Raw genomic sequence first — 14,909 nt, forward strand, 5'->3', positions numbered from 1 at the left:
CTGCAATGCGCAGCTACCTACCCCCCCCCCCAAGTCATCGGTGAACGAAACTGCGGCAGCTACAACCACTGTATGACGAGTAGGGGGTTCTTACAGCTGACAGTGATGATGATGATGATGACTGCAGTTAACTACGTTTGCTCAGCAAGGTGTGCCCCAAACGTTGTGAACATAAGTGATGATGATGATGATGACTGCAGTTAACTACGTTTGCTCAGCAAGGTGTGCCCCAAACGTTCGTGAACATAATCCGATCCCTATATTCACATGCATCTGGGTGTGTGATATCTTCTGGTAAGCTCCGCAGAAGCTTCTCTATAAAAAGCGGTGTCCGACAAGGATGTCAACTCTTCATTTTTGTTGAACTTCATCATTGATGAAATAATGAGGCGAACGTTGGAAGATCTCTAAAACCTCGTGGTTCAAATTGTTGCTGGTGAGTGCCGTGTCTATCTGAAGTGCACAGACGACATCGCCCTCATCTTTGAAGACCAAGGCGGAGCACAAGCCCTGTTGAATAAACTGACCACCGTCACACCACCTTTCGGCACGCTGCTTTCACGTTTAAAGTACAAAGCCATGCTTCAGAACGCACGATCTCTGGACGTACCTGGAATTTCAATGCAAATCACCGGAGGTTTCGGAGGACTTCACATACCTCGGTAATTATATTAGTTGTGACGGAAATCAGTGCAAGAATCTCAGAGGCCCGATTCATATGTGCTAATTTGCGTCACTTGTTGCGCCAAAAAGCATATCACTGGGTTTTAAGGCCCGCATGTACCAGGCCACAGTAAGGGCTGTATTCTTTCATGGTGTCTAGATACCGTCTCTGTGGACAGATAATATGAGGTTTCAGGTTTTCGACTACCGATGTCTCAGAAGTGGTGCTGGTTTCGGATGGCGTAATTAAAAAACAAGGATTTGGCCGTGCTACGGTTATTTTAATCGCGAGGAACATTCAGGTTCATCAACTGCGGTGGCTCGGATATGTGCAACGCAGCAGCAAATCATCAGTGTTAACACTGATGTTGACGTGTAGGATTATGTACATGGTATTCGGCCTATAAAACACTTAGGCAAAGGCAATCGGTGGTTGGGGCAGTGTATTGTAATAATTAGGTAAAAAGCCGGTGCTGGCCGGAATGCATACTAGCCGCTTCAATTAGTTTTCAGGAAGCGGTTTGTCAGTGCGGTGACAGTCACTACCACGTACTAGAAGGACAGGCATGCTGATTGTCGGGCAGAGTAATATCAACTGCATGCCCTTCTATTTACGAAATTTATTTGGCCTACTCAACTCGAGGTGTATCCTGAATTTTGGACTTTTCTCGGTGATTGCACTACACGTGTGCCATTTCGACTTGGAACAATACTGGGCTGTGAAATCGGATGAGCTTTCACAGCACCATTCAGTGCAGTGTCACTCTTTGCCCCAAATGATAAGCGGTTCTAGACAAGTAGACCAATGTGTCCTTTGTTGGAAGGTTCACGGGATGATCATCCCAACAATAGTGATATCGTTCAGATGTGGCACTTTCGGTGCCTAGTTGTCATGTCACCAAAAGGAAGCACGACGGCTGGAATACTGCCAGATTGCCCAAGCCTAGACACGGGAAGTCGAGATGCTTTACACTAGGCTTTATACTAGCTATAGCACATTTACTAGGCTCTGATAATTTGGCTACTCTATATATCCCCTCCAACGACTGGTTTTGCCCGCTCCTCTCGATATCCTATGGCCACATGTGACACTAACTAGGGAGCACTTGCCCGGTTCATCATCTGAATGTAAAAGTGAATGTTATTTCGCAGTAAAATACTTTTTGATCCACTGATACGTGACAGTACACAACAACTGTAGCGTCCACGTCAAATTTTATTTCATTTTTTGCTTGCTTCTTTTTGTTTCTCGGTCTCCGTTTTCTCGTTATATGATGGCAACAGTCACTAAATATCTCATGACCTGTGTTACCCAATCCTTTTGCGTTTTCTTCTAGACACTGTTTCAGAAATGTTGACTGATACTATGAAAACCAACCTCATAAGCTACAAGGTAAACCTCTCGATTCCGATCCAACGGTTACAGTACTCCTGCCGGGATACTTCTCCTCTGTCGAACGCGATTATGCATCCGTTCTGGAATTGGGTGACCAAAGTGCGTTCTGCATTTTTTATCCGTTTTGTAATCTGCCTTACCTATCCTCTCTCCTTCCTGCTACTGTAGTTCTATCCAAAGTGGTTGGCTCCAAACCTACTAACTTTCACTGGATTCCTCTTGACTGTGCTGCACTTCTTAATTCTGACATACTTCAATCCTCAATTTGATAATCCGGGAAATGTACCTAGTTGGGCTTGGTTACTTACAGCCCTATTGGTCTTTCTAGCTCACACAATGGGTACTGATTGTTTTACTGCTGCACCTCATAAAGCTCACCTCTTTCTTCCCAGATGGCACTGACGGAAAGCAGGCACGGAGAACCGGATCTTCTTCACCCTTAGGTGAATTGTTTGATCATGGGTGCGATTCATGGTCGATGTTTTTCATACCTGCTGCGTTGTTAACAATGTGTGGTTCCTACTCCAATCCGATGAGATTGTTCATCCTTCAGTGGATCTTGATTTGGACATTCCTCTCGTCCCACTGGGAAAAGTACATTACTGGAGTTCTTTTTCTACCTTGGTCTTTCGACTTTGCGCAGCTCGTAAGTGATTTTCGTCAAGAATGTGCGACTTGTTAGGCGATTTGTGTTCATGTCATTTGGTCCATCACAATCCTGTAGGTAAAAAATATGGAGTCTTTAGGCGTGTTTTCGCTGTTTCTGATGGCCAAACTACTGGACTTCTCTCAAGGGCGCAACTTTTGTTGCACACTTCGAAGAAAACCGGTAAAATTACTCATTTAAACGCTGTACTGGCTCAACTCTAGGGTATGAATGAATCTATCGTCTTTTTGCTACTGTTTGGAGTACCATTTTAACCCCTTCACTCGTTCTCTTTAGACGGACCTACTGGCTGCAACGAAAAAAGGAAGTAGAGAATATTCTATTTTTAGTAATCAGCGTAAATCTAACGAGCCTTGACTGGCATTCGCTGTTAGAAATCTACAAATTCTTTACGAAACCCTTCTGGCACAGAAACTGTTCTGATTATGTTCCTTTGAGTGATATTTTGCCAGGTAGCTCTGCTGTATGTCCTAGATGTTACCCAGGTTTCGGACATATCAAGTAGAAGCACACTTCCCCCACCCACAGGTCACGAAGGCTGCTCCGTCTCCATTGTGAATTATGGGATGAATGGCCACTCCAGGATTAAAAACAATAGTATCCGAATTCATACAAGTGTAGCCCGGTTTCCTGCTTCATCCATCCTCTATAGTGCCCATTATTGCTTATATGCGTGGTTTTGTTTCACACAACAGCTCATTGTCGGGTTGGTAGAATGTTTTAAACCAACGAGATGTGGCAGGTGATCCTTTATATTGAGCCACTGTGGACACAGCTTTGGGGATGAATATCGTCAATGTGCTTTGGCTATTTCGGTTGTTGAATAGGTGGAATAAGGGAGGTTTCCAAAGGAGAACCGCTCTTTTTACACTGCGCGGTCTTCCACAACCTCTTCTGTTCGGTAAAAATCTCCGACAGTATCTATTGTGAGAACACAGCATTTGTGTTGAAAAAGTCCGGCAGAAGTTTCTCAGGTTAAGATATGAGTCACCGGGTGTAGCTTTTGGCAACATACACCTCGGTTTATCGAAGCCCGGCATCCACTCAACTGGAGTGACCGTTTGTACAGGAACCCATCAGTATGTGTTGTAGAGGCTTCTACTGTAATACCAGGTTTTTATCAACCTGTTCTTTAAATTAATCTCTATTTGTGTCCTTCCAGGGTGTCATTCTGAGTTGTATTTTGGCATATAAATTTGGTGTCGAAATTTTCGGCGTACCCATCGTTTTTGGATTGAGCATGGCAGTGCTCTTCGAGATTACTCTGCTTGGTGAGTCGGTCTGGCATAAATTACATGTTTTTGTTTTCAGAAAAAGGTTGGATCACCCTCTTGAATACAGCGCCGTATCTGCGCCGTCGTAGCTTCGTTAATCGGTTGCGTACCAAGTACTTGTTCAGCAACATAACCCCTTAATGACTGTGTTTAACATCACCATCATACCTATACTGTTTGAGGCTCTACTGAAGTCTGCGCATGTGTCCGTCAGTCTTATTTACTCGAGCTTACACAACTTGCACGCAATCGGGCTCCTTTCAGTGTTTGTGTTATCACAACTATCTGCGGGTGTCTGGTGGTTCCAACCGCTACTGACGAACCTCTTCTAACGGAATCCAGGCCAAACCTCGGGAGGCTAGCTAGCTTAAAAACAGTTCAGCGGGATTACCCCAATATCTATGTCAGCGAAAACGGGATAATTTCCCCTGAATTAACCGTATTTTCTGTGTACGTCAGTTTGATTATATGGCCTCTTACTTACACTGCTGATTCTTAGACTACGCAGCTGTTGAATTTGATTTTCTGCTGAAGTGGCTGAATTTTTTGATATCCAGAATATTCTTTTCTAACTAGCTATTGCGTGCAAATTATCGTCATTCTTTTTGTTCCAGTATCTTTCTTCTTCGTTCACATTCCGTTCACGATGTACAATTTACTGCACGACTGTACTCCGGGCGTACCGTGGCACAGGGGACGTGGTTACATGGAGGCTGTTCGACCCACGATACCCATGGCTACTCTGATGATCATATCGACAATTTGGGTATTTCTGTCTCCGTCAGATATAATGAGTCGCCAACCACGGCTTTTCCTCTACGGCTTGTGCACTGTTGGGTCCAATGTCTGTGTAAGTCTTACCCCAACACTATCCGAGTCTAATTTTTGGGCCCTGAGACTGTTCAGTTGCACCCATAATCCCGGCATGAGATGGCTCTATGGCGTAACGCCTTGTGAAGGTGATGTGCATCCCATATGACTGGTTCTTACCTATAGCTAACCTTTCCTTTATCCAGTTTGGCGCAATTTTTCGGAAGCTGTATTTGCTTCGTTTCGTTTACTCATCCTATTTCCGTTTAAATTGGCTACTTTCGCCACATTGTAGTGTGAATTTAAATGGAAACGCAAAACGCCCTCATTACACCATCACTTGTTATATGTCACTCTCGCCTCCTTTTACGCTCCTGCAGACAATGTCCGTGTTGTCTATCGTTATAGTGTCTGTACACTAACAAACCGAATATGCTTGCGCTACACTGACAGTATGTCGTATTGCTATCATCGGCGCATTATGGCAGACACCTTTGCTTTTTCGCCGTTCATTGTCTGTACAATGGTCGTGCTGATCACAGTGTCAAGCGTGGAAAACGGCATCCAACCATTCAGTTGTTACATTTTTAGGCGCATGAATGGAGTATGACGTGTTTTGTTCAGGCCTAGACAGGAGCGATCGAGCTTTCACAGGTGTATTTTTGAGTCAGGAGCTCTTATCCTGACGCTTGGGCAGCCTGGCAGTATCCCAGCCCTCGTGCTTCCTTCTGGTGGCGTGACAGTTAGCCACCGAAAGGGTGCCACAGCTGAACGATGGATGGACCATCTTCCACCATCTGAACCTTGTCAACTCATCTTTTGATGCGGAGGCGTACCTCTAACCAAAGATCACCACATACACGTGGCTGTGATCGAACTGTAATTTTTTTTCAACGGAATTAAAAATCCTCACAAACGATTCGACCAGCAGCCTGATCAGCAGCGTTCTGTTCCATACGGTATATGGTTGTGTCAGGCCAACCTACCAAAACGGTCTTACAGGGTACCATAAGCACTTCAGTGTTTTTGAGGTCAGGTTTAGTTCACCGGATGATTACATCGTGCCGGTAAAAACCACCTCGACTTAGGACGTAGATGATATTTTCGTCATCGGTTTGGTCTGTGACACCTCACTTAATTTCATTGTCCTACTGCTATGGTCGAAATTTCAGCGTCTTACTGCCGCTGAGATTTTTTGAAAGTTGTTCGTTTCGTAACTAGAAAATGGGAACCTGTTGAACTTTCATAAAATCGATTTGGCTGTACAACGCTCCTACCTTATATGAAGCAGCCTCGTATGTCAGGGCACGTTTGAATGTTGGAGATTTCCCCGGTTACTAGAGCCTGTGTGAATGTATGCGTTCTGGGAAAGAGGCCTACGCCTGAGTTATTCGTTTTGTTTGATGGTGTCCCGGTGCCACACTGAGTCGCCATGCTGGATCGGCAATTGATACTCAGCGAAATGGAAAACGGTTTCAGGAAACACAAAAGTATGTGATCGCGCGTGCATCGCCACCATCATCCATTGGATGTACATATTGTAGTCGCTTTTGCCTTCCAACTTCACCGTTTGGATTGTACCAGAATCGTGTGTCTGCAGTTGAGAAAAAGTGTAACGTCGGAGTAAAACAAAAACTTTACATGGATCTAGTTCGAATCAGGACGTGCATTGTAGCTGTTCGAAATCAAGAATTCCTCGCAATTCCTCTTTGGAAGTTCATTGATTCATGGGTTGATACTGGGCTCTGAGATTTGTTTTTCCAATGAAGCACGTTGGTATGCTTCATTGGTGACTTGTCAAATTATCTTGTATTTTAATCAGTGAGTTTCCACTTCACCTCATAATCAATGGTGCCAGTTTTTCTCCAACCCTTTTGTGACATCACAGCACAACAATTCACTGGCTCTTTTGACCCATTGTGAGAAGGAATGGTTTCCACTTACCGAAGACGGTTTTGAGAGTGTTTTTTAATGGCAGCATTTTCACACCCTGCTTTACACAACTGAAAGCCTGTATCGATTTCCAAGGCTGGTTTTACAGGTTCTTAGTCGATCCATACTACTTGTCCGCGTAAGTCATCTTTCAGAGCTTTAACAATAAGACCTAGGTTGTGGGCCAAAACTGGTCAGTCACCATTGGTGTTCAATTTTTGTTCAACTACCTAAATCGTTCAGCACCCTTTCGGTGCTTAGCTGCCATGCCATCCGGAGGTTACACGAGGGCTGGGATACTACCAGGTCACCCAAGCCTAGACAGGGGAAATCGAGAGGCAGAGACCGGGTTCGAACCACGGACTTTCCGGTTAGTGAATTCGCGCTCTAACCAACTGAACCATCTCGCCCCAACTGTCTAAGGAGGTATAAATCCAGCACTTTTGACAAAGACAAGGAAGACGTACAAGCACATATGAGGTTTCATTCTTTCGCCGCTGTCAACGGGTGTTGGGGGTCTGAACTCATTGGTAAAATGGTTCTGTGAACGACGTGGTCGAAGTAGGTTTAAATGTGATAAATCTCTTTGTTCTCCACTTCCTGCGTTGTGCAGCTAGCCCAGTCCTTACAACCAAATCGGCCAGACTCTCAATTCGTCGGCTTGCCACAACTGACTCAAGAACGTATGATAGGCTCATGAAATACTTTCAGGTCCATCGAGCTAGAGGACAGCCTAGATAACTTAAAATTAGCGAATAGCACCAGTCACAAACAAGTAGTAGATACATGCCAACTTCGACTCGGCACCTGGAAAGTCAGTACCTTTCTAGACTAGACGGAGGCGACCAGCCTGAAAAGCAGACAACCCATTCTTCCGAGGTGCTTGAAGGTTATCGTACAGACCCCACTACTCTCAGGTAAACTTGGTTGGTAGGTAAAGTGAAAGTACAGGACGGTGACTGTACATTCCTCTGTTCTGAAACTTTACATACTATTTGATGGGAGTATACAGCTGGTTTCTCAGAGATTGGTCATATGAATGGAAGAATTTTGGATGCGCTGAACTGCGTCATTGCGAGAACAGTGATAACCCGTCTTATTATTTCTTCGACTCCGCCACTTTTGTCAGAGTGTATGCTCCCACGAGTTATCACCCTGAAGCCACGAATGGCCGTCATCTGTTGTCACATTGATTGGGTCAAATGGATCTCAATGCTCAGAACAGCTGTGACAAGCTGGCATGGAAAGTACCAAAGCAGCCAAGGCCCCTTGTCATCTTATTTCATGCTCCTTCCTCAGATCATGTCTTGTCCACCATGTGATACCTACCAGTCGGAATGTGTCTTAGCAAAAAGGGCACAGTGAGGCAATCGACCACTTGGTATATGGAACAACTCCAATTAGACAAGTAGTTTCCAAAAACCATTCGTCTCACTTCAGCGTTCCTAATTCGATGCTCTCGTCATACGTTCAATGCTTCGAAGGCGCCAGTTTTCGAAGACATGCACTCATCTGTTGTCCTTTACGCACAGCGGTCAGGTTCCACAACCGTAAAAGGACACTGGACGCACTACCATCATCGAGATCCCGCCTTTTACAGACAGGCTAATTTCATATCGACCAACAGGATGCCTGCGAATTTGGGGCTTCTAGCATTCTCTTCATCGGCAATAATGCTATCCAACGTGATACGGCTATGCAGCTTGGCAAACTCGTCCACTATCTCTAGTGCTTCTGATGCCATGACCAGCTTTGGTGGTCTCCTATACCGAAGAGGGTGGTTTGATTGGGTTATCCAACTTTGAGCCTTCGATACAAGAATCTGCTCCACATTATAATGGGAAAAGGCTGGTCTTTGTTCCAGGGCACTACCCGTAACTTCATTCAGAAGTCTGACTCCCGAAGTATCAGTTGCTAATATGAGATCTAATGGCAACGATTTGACCTATTGGGCTGTGGGAAAGTTGTGAAACCTGAGGGCGTATGGAGTAGAGAATAAATGTCTGACCCCCTACCACTCTACTGTGGCTGCTTACTTCAGGCGCCTTCTGAACAGCACCGGAATGTCTGGATTTTGACTGTTGAATAATGCTTGGGCGGTAACTGCCAGTCATTGGCTGTTCGGAGTGGGTGGTCTTTAGAGCCGACCTTTTCCAACCCATCCTTCCTCGGAGAACGGAGCATCACTGCTTTCTTAAGTATAGTCATACTAATTGTCTGGAGGAACCGCCTTACTGTCTTCACAATCCCAACGCAGAACATCTTGTGATACTACCGCTCTTACGGGGACTAGCTGCTGTTTGCTCGGTTGCCCCCTTTTGGCTCTCTTGGCATGACCTCATTGAGACAAAAGTTCTTGACAACGCTTTGCCGACCCTCTTATTTGGCTGATCAAATTCGGAAACTTTCCTGGGTTCAAAAGAGTGTGGTACAATACTGAAGAATCTCTCTACCACGCCTGCAGTCTATGCGTTCCTTGCAGGTGCTTTTCAAACATTCACAGGTTTCCGCTTTTCAGCGTACGAAGAGGATTTGATGTATTGCAGACTCAAGTCTGACTTGAGAAGATTGCATCAACGGATATAGATAGAGCAGATTCGTTTGGGGCAAAACGTTTGAGCACGTTGGACCAGTTTCTTCCACTTGTGCCACACCAAAAGTACCACTCGACGCCTGAGCACTACCAAGCGGTTAGACAGTTGCGTAGACACCCAGACAAGGACTAGCGAGTTGTTTAAGTTGTTTGTTCGCATACCTAGCCGATGTTTGCTTGACTCTACCGTCTTATTGTGAAATGACGGTGCTAGTAGCCGTCCGCTTGCTGGTCTTCCGCCCGACAGTAGTGCGGTATCCCCCTGGTATCCAACCGATGAAGCCATCACCGTAGCGAAGAGCCACTGCTGGTGCTTTCATGCTTAGGCTGGTGGATATTTCAATGGGCTTATCCGGACAGTCCTTTCCTCACAGATTCACGTCAACATCTGTGACATACACACATTTGGCTCCGTGGCAACCGCTTTCATTTTATCTCCCAACCTGAGGCTTCCAATGGATCAACTGCTATTGGTCGGCAGGTTGTTTTCAGTCTTATGTATACAGAAATCTGTACAATGGAATAATTGAAAGTAAAACGCGCCCTTTCTTTGTGAAAAGGGAGAATGGTGGTCGAAAAAACACGGGTTGAAAAACAGTGTGCTGCTGGACTCCGTACTCAATCAATGATATCCAGTTTGTTACATTTACCGCCTGTTTTCTATGCGGAATAAGACATTTCACGCGCTGATTTACAATGTCCCTTATGAATCCACTCCTTTTTAGGCCTAAAACGCATCTAAGGTGGTCTACTGGATACTTACCATCTCGAGTGTGGTGTGGACGCATTGTCATTCATTCCAATCTTGAAGCATCAGCTAAATATCCCGAATAACTCACTTCATCGTTCACGTGTGTGTAGTCTAAAGGAATACACGGATCCATGATTCGAACCCGGTGGTAGTCCTCAATAAGGATGAATCATCGGTCCACTACTTCACTGATTATGGTATGGTGAAATTTCATGCAAAATGTGTCAGTTATTTTGCGTTGACCTCACTGTCCAGTGGTTGTTGTTACCAGTACCCTTCACCACTTGCAGAAGCTCGAAGACGCTATTTAGTTACTCATCCGGTGGTCAGAACAACAGCATAGCACACAGTTGCTTGTAAACGCACCGACCCAAGTACTCCATTGGATTCTCTCAGCTGACACCATTACAAAATTAGCTGCATTTATTCAGTTTGAATACAGCTCAAACATTTAACTTTTTGGCTTCTTGGTTTTCTTCAATTGACCTTAGTCATTAACCAACTTATCCCCCCTCGTCATCCGTACTTTTTAGTGTCATCTGATAATGGCACAACTGTGTAAGATTCGTGCTCCGCTCCTCAACTGGTTGGTGGTTGTCTACTCGTGTTTCGCCTTGACACTGTGTGCTTTCCGCTTTAACGGATGGGCCCTATCGCTGGAGCTTCCGGCACTTGCCCTACTCTGCCTGGTTGTCACGATCGAGCACGTGCATTACGCTTACAAAGTGGTGAGTGGCCACCTGGTTGTTTCCTGTCTTTGCTGCATGTAATGTTCGCTTACTTGTTTATGTGTAGTCATCACACCAACAGCGACACCAGGGCAGAGCACTGATGGTTCGCTACCGTGCAACCATTTCAATTTGTTTGGATAAAGTCTTTTGAGAGAATGAAGCATCAACCTCACCCAAGCAATTAGAAACCGTATGATAGGAAGAAGGTAGTAGCTCGAGTTGTGGAGTTCTTCGTTGAATTGTCAGCGTAACTTGGCAATTCGGATGCTACAAAACTGTTAATCTCAGTGAACAGTTGAACCACATGGTGGCAACCGTTGTTGGAATCTAGGTTAGTCGAACTGGATTGCTGTTTATATCCTAATACCATGTACATCGAGCTCGGCAATAATGAGGTTCCTTCTTGAGTTAAAGGTTCAGTAATGGTCACTGAACCCAGATGTTTAACCGCTTTAGATGCACTATTTCAATGAGTGCAGTCTGGGTCACTAACAGTTGGTACCCTGTACCAGTTGGTTTCGTCCGTGTGCTGTTTGGCTATACTCGGTAGTTGCAATTCGGCACGTGGAGGAGGATATTCCCATACCACTTCCACTGTTTTTCAACCCGCTGACGATGAATTTCTGGTGATCACCTTCCAATGATAGCTGGAAAGCTTGCTTATATTGTATTACCATAGTTCGCATCTTGCAGCAGTAGATCCCTCTGTTGAATGTAGTGAACCGATCAGGAAGTGTACAAGGTTTCTGGTGTTTCTTTTCCTTTGTGAAATCGCTCTGTTAGTGATTATGTCTGTCTAATATGACCACCAACGTGGGGTCAACCTTTACACTGCGCAACCACAAATCAGGCCACATATTACTCGGTATTTGACGTCCGTTCTTGTTGTTCTCTACCTCGCCGTCAGGAGCTTACTCAGATGCACCAGTTACCTCGCCACATCCTTCCGTCATTTCCATCTACATTCAGGTTTCAGAAATCTCCATCGCACTCAATGTCCCGGTATTTCGATTGAAGACTGACGAGTGAGATTCCCTTCCGTGCGCATACACAGTATTCGTATCTTGCCTCAGCTGATGCAAAGTCGATATCAGGAATTCTATCAGTTTATGTAAATCTTACCTAGCGCATCTTTTTTTAATCTTAACTACATCTGCACACATACTATCTGCGGTATTTCTCGCTTTTTCTCACGGATTTTTGATCACTTACTGCATTTTCTGACCAAAGGACCGACCTTTTTCTACTGATCTCGCTTATTACTTCTGAATGTTTTCTCTTCCCGGTCCTTCACTTAGGATCTCACTTTTCATGTCCTTACGAGAAAGAGGCTGCGTATGTCTTACCCGTTTGTAAACCAATAAATGTGTGACTCCTGAGTTGTGTGTTGTTTCTTTCACGACATATTCCCTGATTGATTCATTTTTTCCTCGTCATCTGTGAACGCGTGACGATTTCGTTATTGCCCCGTAGGGCTGTGGATTTTGTTCTATCCGTCTAGGTGAAATCAAATTATTCCGCTGATGTAACGTGGACATCATTCAAATCGAAGCTCATTTCATTATTTTTGGGCGGAAGCCGTGTGTCAGAGTAGCGCCGGCTCCACATAGTACAGTCTGGTTCGCCGGGAGTAGCAATGATGTGCCCTTATTGGTGGCGACGGGCTGATCAACTGGTCGATGTTTAGTCCTCCTACGTTTATGCCTAAATGAGCATTGTACAACTACTTTATCCTTGTTGCAAATCATCTCCACCGCTGGCTGTCTTTTCGCTGTGATCAGTTATCTCGTCCCGCAATGTATTTGGCATCTTAACCTTGTTGAATCTGAGGTGAACCTGGAATAGCTAGGATGTAGTCCCGCTGAGGGCCTGCACAAACTCAGCTGGACTGAAATGCTAGTTTCCTTAATCAGATAGGCGGCGGTTCTGTTAGTCAGATGTTTGTTCTATCAGGTTAAGGTGCTAAAGGGATGACTGAGAATCTAACACTCTAGTCGGACAGGGGTAAGTGATCCCATTTAGCTGGTCTGTCACTTTGATCTGGTCACTGCTTTGGTCTCAGTGTTTGTTTTCTATCGTGATGAAAATACCCCTCTCGGAGGAATCAACACTAATTCTGACATTCCAATGTCTGAAAACATTCGTTTTAAAGCGTAGAGATTGTTTTAGCACAATGAATTGAGACGTCAATCAGTCATTTTGAAAATCAACCGAAGGCTTGCGTTCCCGACGTGTGAACTGTAGAATTTTGTTCTTGAGTCCAGAGTAAGTTTTTCTAAAATGAAGCAACAGTTACGAAAACACCATAGCTTGAATATTTCAGTAAAACATTTTGAACTTAGCAACACAATCCATGAAATCTACTTTTTTTATTCCGTGGAATTTTGCAGACTACGATTTTCATCAGCCTAATCTTTAATTGGTTGTAACAGGTGATGAAATAAAAGTCCTATACGAGGTTGGGCGTAGAAGATTAATTTAGTGTAATCGAAATTCTAACTTAACCTTGTGAGATACGTTTGGATGCCCTTTCCACTGTGAAAGCAAGTGTATTAGTCCTGCGCACTTACTCATGGCCAGTTTGTGGCTTTTATCCTAGTTTTTAGTCAAGATTTCGTCCTGTCAGTGAGCTATGCTGACAAGCGGCGAAGATAAGTGATTGCTTCTGTTTTCTGTCATTTAAAGTATTCTACCTTAGTTCAGTGATTAAGCTTTCACAAAGCTCTGTCATGGGTTTGTGAACGTCATACGAAAGTTGCTACGATGCTGTACTGGCTATGTCTGTACGTGTTAGTACTTGGTGTGTACGCCAATTTGTATGGTAGATTCATCTTGCTCCAGTAATACTTATCTGAATTGGCTCTTGACAGAACTGGCAACGTTCACTGTCGAGGGTAGATGAATGCTTTGAAAACGTTGTAATGCAGTGACTGGGCATGCATTTGACTGTGAAACTGAACATTGACGCAGCGCAGGTGGTAACGTAAGGATAAGTTTACTCCGAACAACTGCAACCAAGAAGATAGGGACCGATTCTACCGAAGTCGACAGAATTTGTCAGCTGGTTGTTGTAGAGGGTATTCGTTGTGAAGGCCACTTAAAATGTGAAGAGATTCGGAAATTTCTTCCAAGATTTCGTCCTGAAAATGATGCCTGGAAACTGTTTTAGCTCTATTGGGACTCATTAGCAGGGAACTTCGAACTTGTGGCCCAACGGTCAGTAGTTGAAGAGTATACCGTTCGGTAACGAGCGAATGATCATAAGGTGGCATTTGGTCAGGATATAGCACCTTATTGTATTGATTCGAATTGAATACCGACATCAGTAGTAGTTGCCTCAGACATTCACCTTATTGTATTGATTCGAATTGAATACGGACATCAGTAGTAGTTGCCTCAGACGTACTTTCTCCATTAAGTTATCGGACGCATGATGATAAGCATTCCCCACCTTTCAGCTGCAATGGATTATGTGCTTCCAAGCCTCATTTTGCAGCGCGGTGTTCGCAAGACCAACAAAGCCATGTCTTCAATGATATTTTTAAATACCGTATCGTGTGACAGCCGCAACGCTGTGAGGTAAGCATGAACTTATACCTATGTTCCACACTCACTCACTCAAATACTTGGAGCGAAATGGTGCTAGTCAAGCGGATGGCTTTTTCGAGCGATCGCATACTGACGGATCCCACTAGAAAGTTAAAGATGAACTTTTTTCCATGGTCCTCACTTCACCCTTTGTCACTTCCTCTAATTAACTGCGTCCAATAAGTTTCGTCCATGCAAAGAAAGAAGAGAAAGCGTTCAGCTGTAGCACCCTTCCGGTGCCTAACTGCCATGCCACCCGAAGGAAGCATGAAGGCTAGGATACTGCCAGGTTACCCAAGCCTAGACACGGGAAGTCGAGTGGCGGAGGTCGGATTCGAACCACGGACCTTCCGGTCAGTAAATTCGCGCTCTAACCACTTGGGCCATCTCGCCCATGCAACGCCTGCGGCATAATTAGGTGGTTCACCGCATTTATTCGAAATTGTCACCATGATCGCCGTAAATATGTGTTCAAGCATTACTAGACTTAACTACGCACCATGT

The 14,909-nt window shown here is 44.7% G+C and overlaps 2 protein-coding genes across 2 annotated transcripts in view; both read left to right on the forward strand.

The window, feature by feature from the left end:
• The window catches only part of T265_05572 (hypothetical protein), a gene marked incomplete at both ends in the record, with an annotated part of 4,609 nt that extends 3,812 nt beyond the window's left edge, over positions 1-797 (forward strand). Inside the window, 3 exons of the mRNA XM_009170613.1 lie at positions 201-294; positions 467-662; positions 692-797. Of these exons, the coding sequence (XP_009168877.1) occupies positions 201-294; positions 467-662; positions 692-797 (396 nt within the window). The remainder of the gene's footprint in view (positions 1-200; positions 295-466; positions 663-691) is intronic.
• Positions 798-2,014: 1,217 nt separating this feature from the next.
• T265_05573 (hypothetical protein) lies at positions 2,015-14,378 on the forward strand (the record flags this gene model as incomplete). Its single annotated transcript, XM_009170614.1, has 9 exons — positions 2,015-2,056; positions 2,090-2,158; positions 2,228-2,399; positions 2,452-2,705; positions 3,889-3,997; positions 4,615-4,850; positions 10,620-10,814; positions 11,787-11,842; positions 14,276-14,378. The coding sequence occupies 9 exons, from the start codon at positions 2,015-2,017 to the stop codon at positions 14,376-14,378; spliced, it is 1,236 nt and encodes a 411-aa protein (XP_009168878.1).
• Between the last annotated feature and the right edge of the window lie 531 nt (positions 14,379-14,909).

Source organism: Opisthorchis viverrini, assembly GCF_000715545.1.
Source record: "Opisthorchis viverrini unplaced genomic scaffold opera_v5_104, whole genome shotgun sequence".
NCBI classification, from domain to species: domain Eukaryota; kingdom Metazoa; phylum Platyhelminthes; class Trematoda; order Opisthorchiida; family Opisthorchiidae; genus Opisthorchis; species Opisthorchis viverrini.